The 5,543-nt window shown below is 59.7% G+C and overlaps 1 protein-coding gene across 1 annotated transcript; it reads left to right on the top strand.

The window, feature by feature from the left end:
* The first annotated feature begins 1,372 nt into the window (after positions 1–1,372).
* Positions 1,373–4,716, top strand: Tigar (TP53 induced glycolysis regulatory phosphatase). Its single transcript, XM_013023602.1, has 5 exons — positions 1,373–1,469; positions 1,682–1,803; positions 2,281–2,358; positions 3,395–3,505; positions 4,123–4,716. Exons 1-5 carry the CDS (start codon positions 1,373–1,375, stop codon positions 4,546–4,548), a joined length of 834 nt encoding a protein of 277 aa, XP_012879056.1. The 3' UTR covers positions 4,549–4,716.
* Positions 4,717–5,543: the final 827 nt, after the last annotated feature.

Below are 5,543 nucleotides of genomic sequence, written 5' to 3'. Positions count from 1 at the left end.
CCCCTGACCCCCCACCTCCCCTGACCCCTCACCTCCCCTGACCCCATGTCCTCCATCTCCCCTGCCCCCCATCTCCCCGGCCCTCTACCCCAGGGCAGATTACACAGATGTGGGGGGATCGAGGTGCTGTGAGGCGGGAGTGTTGGACCTGGGACTTGAACTCAGGGCCTGGGTGCCGTCCCTGACCTTCATTCAAGGCTGGCATTCTGCCGCTGGAGCCACACCTCCAATCTGGCTTTTTGCTGGCTCATTGGCGAGCCGCCATCCTCCGATCTCAGGCTCCGGAGTGGCTGGGGGCGGTGGGCAGGCGTGAGCCGCGGTGCACAGACCCTCTGAGGGTTTGTGAAGAAGCTGCAGGATGGGCGTCTCTCCGGGACCTGCTGGCCCCGCGTGGACGCTGCCCATCCGAGGCCTATAAATGGCTGGTCACAGGATTCCTTCCCTTGGCACGGGCGCCAGGCTCCTGTGGGGCCGGAGTTATTTCTGACTCCTCCAGACCAGGCCTGTCTGCCCGGTCACCAGCCCAGCCACCTTGCAGGGAAAGCAAAGACGTTCATAGTGAAGCCCCCCCCCCCGCGTTTCCCATCTGCCCCCCAAACCCAGTTCTAAAGGCCGGCACCAAGGGAGATCTCTGTTCTTCCGTTTTTGCTGATCCTGGAGCTTGAACTCGGGTCCCGGGCGCTGTCCCCGAGCCTCTCTGTGTTCAAGGCTGACGCTCTACCACTTGAGCCACAGCAGCGCCACTTCAGTTTTCTGAGTGGTTTATGGGAGATCAGAGTCTCTGATCTCCAATCTCAGCCTCCTGAGTAGCTGGGATGACAGGCGTGGTACAGCCCAGCCCTCGAGTTCAAGCCCAGTGCGGGAGAGGGAGACAGAGACAGGAGGGGGGTGTGAGGGGGAGGGGGAAGGGAGGAGACTGACAGAGAGAGATAACCTTTTCTTCCTGCGGTTCACTTAAGATTGCTTCCTGATCTAAACCTTTGATCTTGGAGTGATTTGGAAATGGAAACTGTAGCCCTGAGCTGGTGGCTCCCGCCTGTCATCCCAACTCCTCAGCAGGCTGAGATCGGAGGATCAAGGTTCAGAACCAGCCGGGGCAGGAAAGTCCATGAGACTCTGATCTCCAGTGAACCACCAAAAAGTGGAGCTGTGGCTCAAGTGGTAGAGCACCAGCCTTGAGAAAAAAGCTCAGGGACAGCGCCCAGGGGCTGAGTTCAAGCCCCAGGACCAGTGCGCACATGCATACACACACACACACACACACACACAGTTTATAAACACTCGTTTAGAATGGCATCAGTAGACAGGACTGGATCCCAGGCTCCTGTAGGCTTTCTTTTTTCCCTCCTCACTGGGTTTATTCATCCCCAAAATGACATCAGGTGGTGATATGTTCACTCATTCATTCATTCATTCATTCTTCTCTTTTAGTGGAGAAACGAGACTCAACAAAGAGAAAATCCTTCAAGGTAGGTGGAACTCCCAGCTTCTTTAACTGGCTGGTTTAGAGGTGCGGAGGTATGGGGGGAAAGCGGGGCGCAGGGGCACACACACACACACACACACACGCTCAGAATCTGTGGATCGCGCCCGGAGGCTCCCTCGGCCTCTGCAGTGGGGGACTCCTGCGTGGCTCTGCGTGTGCCCCTGTGTGTGTGACCCCGCGTGACCCTCTCCGCAGGGCAGGGCGTGGACGAGCCCCTCTCAGACGCCGGCCACGTGCAGGCTGCGGCGGCCGGCCGGTTCCTGAGCCGCGTGGTGTTCACACACGCCTTCTCCAGTGACCTTACCAGGACCAAGCAGGTGAGCGGCAGGTTGGGGGCGGGCGGGGGGGCAGGGCCCGGAGAAGGGGGCTCCCTGAACCCGGGGAAACCAAGTCACGCGTGGACAGCAGCCCCCCACCCCCCAGGCAGAATTGTGCTTTTCACAGCACTTTCGATTGCTGGTTTGTTTCTTGGTTTTGTATCGGTCCTGAGGCTTGAACTCGGAGCCTGGGCGCTGTCCCTGAGCCTCTTTGTGCACAAGGCCAGCGCTCTACCACTTGAGCCACAGCGCCACTTCCGGCTTTTTTCCTTTTGCTTATGTGGTGCTGAGGAATCGAACCCAGGGCCTCAGGCATGCAAGGCGAGCGCTCTACCACTGAGCCACCTTCCCAGCCTCACCCTTTTCTTTTTAATTGCTAGTTCCTTTTACTTCACTGAGATGATGCAGATCCATCCTTACTTTGAGGTTTCTCGTGGTGACTTTTGTGTCATTCGTGTGTCATTTTTTTTTTTCCAGACTATTCACGGGATTTTGCAGGAAAGCAAATTCTGCAGACAGCTGACGGTGAAGTACGATCTGAGACTTCGGGAAAGGGTAAGCGGTGTCTCCACGCCCCTCTCTGCATGGGGCAGATTTCCTCTCCACCACAGCGGCCTGTCCAGGGGCTTTGACATCAGTGTGGAGCCGGGCGCCGGTGCACACGCCTGTCATCCCAGCTCCTCGGGAGGCTGAGATCCGAGGATCGCAGCTTGAAGCTGCTTCACCCAGGAAGGTCCATGAGACTCATGGGTGGTTAACCATCAAAATAAATCCAAGCCGGGCGCTGGTGGCTCACGCCTGTAATCCTAGCTACTCAGGAGGCTGAGATCTGAGGATCGCGGTTCAAAGCCAGCCCGGGCAGGAGAGACCGTGAGACTCCTATCTCCAATAAGCCACCAGAAAACCGGAAGTGGTGCTGTAGCTCAAGTGGTAGAGCGCTCGCCTTGAGCTGAAGAGCTGAGGGACAGCACCCAAGCCCTGAGTTCAAGCCCCACGACCGACAAAAATAAAAATAAAAAATAAATCCAGAGCCTGGGCAGGTGGCTCAGTGGTAGAGCGCTCGCCAAGCAAGCAGGAAGTCCTGGGTTCGCTTCCTCAGCACCACAGACACAGAAAAAGCCGGAAGTGGTGCTGTGGCTCAAGTGGTCGAGCGCCAGCCTTGAGCCAAAGAAGCTCAGGGACAGCGCCCAGGCCCTGAGTTCAAGACCCAGGACTGGCAAACGAGAAAAGAAGAACAAAACATGCCACAGCTCTCCCGTGCGTTGAGTTTAACCCCCCCCCAATCCTGTCATTGTAAGCACACATTTTCTTTGTGTGTGGCCGGGGGGGGGGGAGGAGAGGGGATACTGGGCCCTGAATTGAGATAGGCAGGCACTTTACCCCTAGAGTCACGCTTCTGGAAGCTTCTTTTGCTTACTTTACCAACGGGGTTTTAGGTTTTGCCTTGCGCCAGCCTCCAACTCCGAACCTCCCGATCTCTGCCGGGCTTACACGCATGCACCACCACACTGGGGCCTTAGAAATTGGTTCTGGTCACTTCCGGTGGACCCCGCGGTCCTAAGCCCCTCCCCTCTCTCCCCGCCCACTGCAGAAGTACGGGATCGCCGAGGGCAGAGCCCTGAGTGAGCTGCGGGCCATGGCCAAGGCTGCTGGGGAGCAGTGCCCGGCCTTCACCCCGACCGGAGGCGAGACGCTGGCACAGGTGCGGGGCTGGGGGGGCGGGGGGGGAGGGGGGAGGGGCACACAGGCCGCACCTGATACCATTCCCTCTTTGGTTTTGGTGCCACTGGAACCCAAGGCCTTGCCACGTTCAGCTCCGTTTCCTGGCTCGTGGCTGGTGCTCTACCACGTGAGCCACGCCTCCAGCCCTGCTTCTTGCCGGCGATAGCTGTCTTAGGATAAGTCCTCCCTTCTTGAGGGGGAGCCACTGTCCCCCTGTGGCCTCTCACCCCCCCCCACATCCAGTTTTCTTTCCCAGTGGAGGGAAGCCTCGAGGGGAGTCAGCTGCCCGGGCTGGCCTTGAACCACAGTCCTCCAACCTCTGCCTCCCAAGTAGCTAGGATTACAGGCATGAGGCTTGAAAAGTAATCGCTCTGTGTGTGTGTGCGTGCGTGCCTGCGTGCGTGTGTGTGCGTGTGTGAGTACTGGGCTTGAACTCCAGGATCCTCAGATCTCAGCCTCCCGAGTAGCTGGGATGACAGGCGTGAGCCCCAGAGCTCAGCTAGACATTAACCCGCACAGCAGTTCTCTTAGCTGTGCGCTGTGGGTTTCCCGGGGTGGGCGGGCCTGGCCCACTGGGTGTGACTTCTTCATTTCCAGGTGAAAACGCGTGGGAAGGATTTCTTCGAGTCTCTGTGTCAGCTCATCGGGGACGAAGCTGCCAGCAGAGGCCCGGCGCCCCCCAGCGCCCCGAGCCAGCGCCTGGAGACCCTGCTGGCAGAGGTTTCCCCTCCAGGACAAAGTGACAGGTGGGACTCGAACTCACAGCCCGCCGGCCCGGGCCTGGCAGCCAGCGTCCTGGTGGTGACCCACGGCGCGTACATGAGAAACCTGTTCGATTACTTCCTGACCGACCTCAAGTGCTCCCTGCCCCCCGCCCTGGGCAAATTCGAACTCACGTCCGTCAGCCCCAACACGGGGATCAGCGTGTTCCTGGTGAGCTGTGAGGAGGGCCGGCGGCCCGCGCTCCAGTGTGTGTGCATGAACCTGGTGGAGCATCTCCACGAGGCCCCCGACACTGCCTGAGGGGTGTGGGTCGCCCCCAGACCCTCCCAGCCCCGGAGCGGGGGGGTCCCCCGGCCCGCTGTATTTCCAGACACGGCGAAGAACTGGCCCCATCAAACAGCAGCATCCACCTGCCCGTGCACCTGCCGCTGCCTGTGTCTTGTTATTTCTTCGTGCTGGTCCTGGGACTCGAACTCAGGACCCCAGCCTTTTTGGCTCAAATCTGCTCAAGGCTGGCTGGCGCTCTATCACTCGAGCCACGGCTCCGCTTCTGGCTTTTATCTAGTTCCTTGGAGATGAGAATTTTATTGACCGACTTTCCTGCCCAGGCTGGCCTCTAACGGCGATCCTCCCATCTCAGCCTCCAGAGCAGCTGGGATGACGGGCGTGCGCACCAGTCCCTGGTCACACTCTGTTTCCCAGTGTCAGGTTGTGCGTAGTGACAGCTGGAGGCCGGAGGTGGCTGGGAGACTCCAGGTCACAAGTTGGGAGTCTTGAGTTTCTGCATCTTCTGTTTGGGGTTTTTCTGGCGGGGGAAGGCTTGAACTCTGGGCCTGCCGGCTGTCCCCGAGCTCTTCAGCTCAGTTTTCCTTCCGGTTCTCTGATGGCTCATTGGCGATGAGTCTCACGGGCCTTTCCTGCCCGGGCTGGCCTCCAACCGCGATCCTCGGATCTCAGCCTCCTGTCCCCGGAGCGGCTGCAGGAGGGGGTTTTGTTTTCAAGGACTGCGAATGGGAACCGCCAGGGCGGAGGAAGGCAGCGGGACCCCCGTCCAGCCCCCACCCACGTCCCCGGGCCTCCTCTGCACCAGTCAGCCAGAGCTACCACAGCCCCAAACCAGGACTCGGAATCCACTCTCCGCCCAGGGCTGGACGGGCAGCTGCAGACGCGCCGAGCGCCCACCAGGTGGCGGCAGAGCACAGCCGGGGACTCAAGACCCACGGAACTCAGCCAAGCGTGCAAAACTACCATGGCTCTGTGTGTGTGCGCATGTTCACGGGTTTTGTGCTGGAGCG

This window comes from Dipodomys ordii, unplaced genomic scaffold, assembly GCF_000151885.1.
Source record: "Dipodomys ordii isolate 6190 unplaced genomic scaffold, Dord_2.0 Scaffold69, whole genome shotgun sequence".
In the NCBI taxonomy this organism is placed as follows: domain Eukaryota; kingdom Metazoa; phylum Chordata; class Mammalia; order Rodentia; family Heteromyidae; genus Dipodomys; species Dipodomys ordii.
This window is presented reverse-complemented; position numbering and strand designations above follow the sequence as displayed.

Coding starts and splice junctions, on each gene's coding strand:
- Tigar (XM_013023602.1), top strand. CDS start 1,373: ATGACATCAGGTGGTGATATGTTCACTCATTCATTCATTCATTCATTC. Junction 1,470..1,681: donor CAAAGAGAAAATCCTTCAAG/GTAGGTGGAACT, acceptor CCCTCTCCGCAG/GGCAGGGCGTGGACGAGCCC. Junction 1,804..2,280: donor ACCTTACCAGGACCAAGCAG/GTGAGCGGCAGG, acceptor TTTTTTTTCCAG/ACTATTCACGGGATTTTGCA.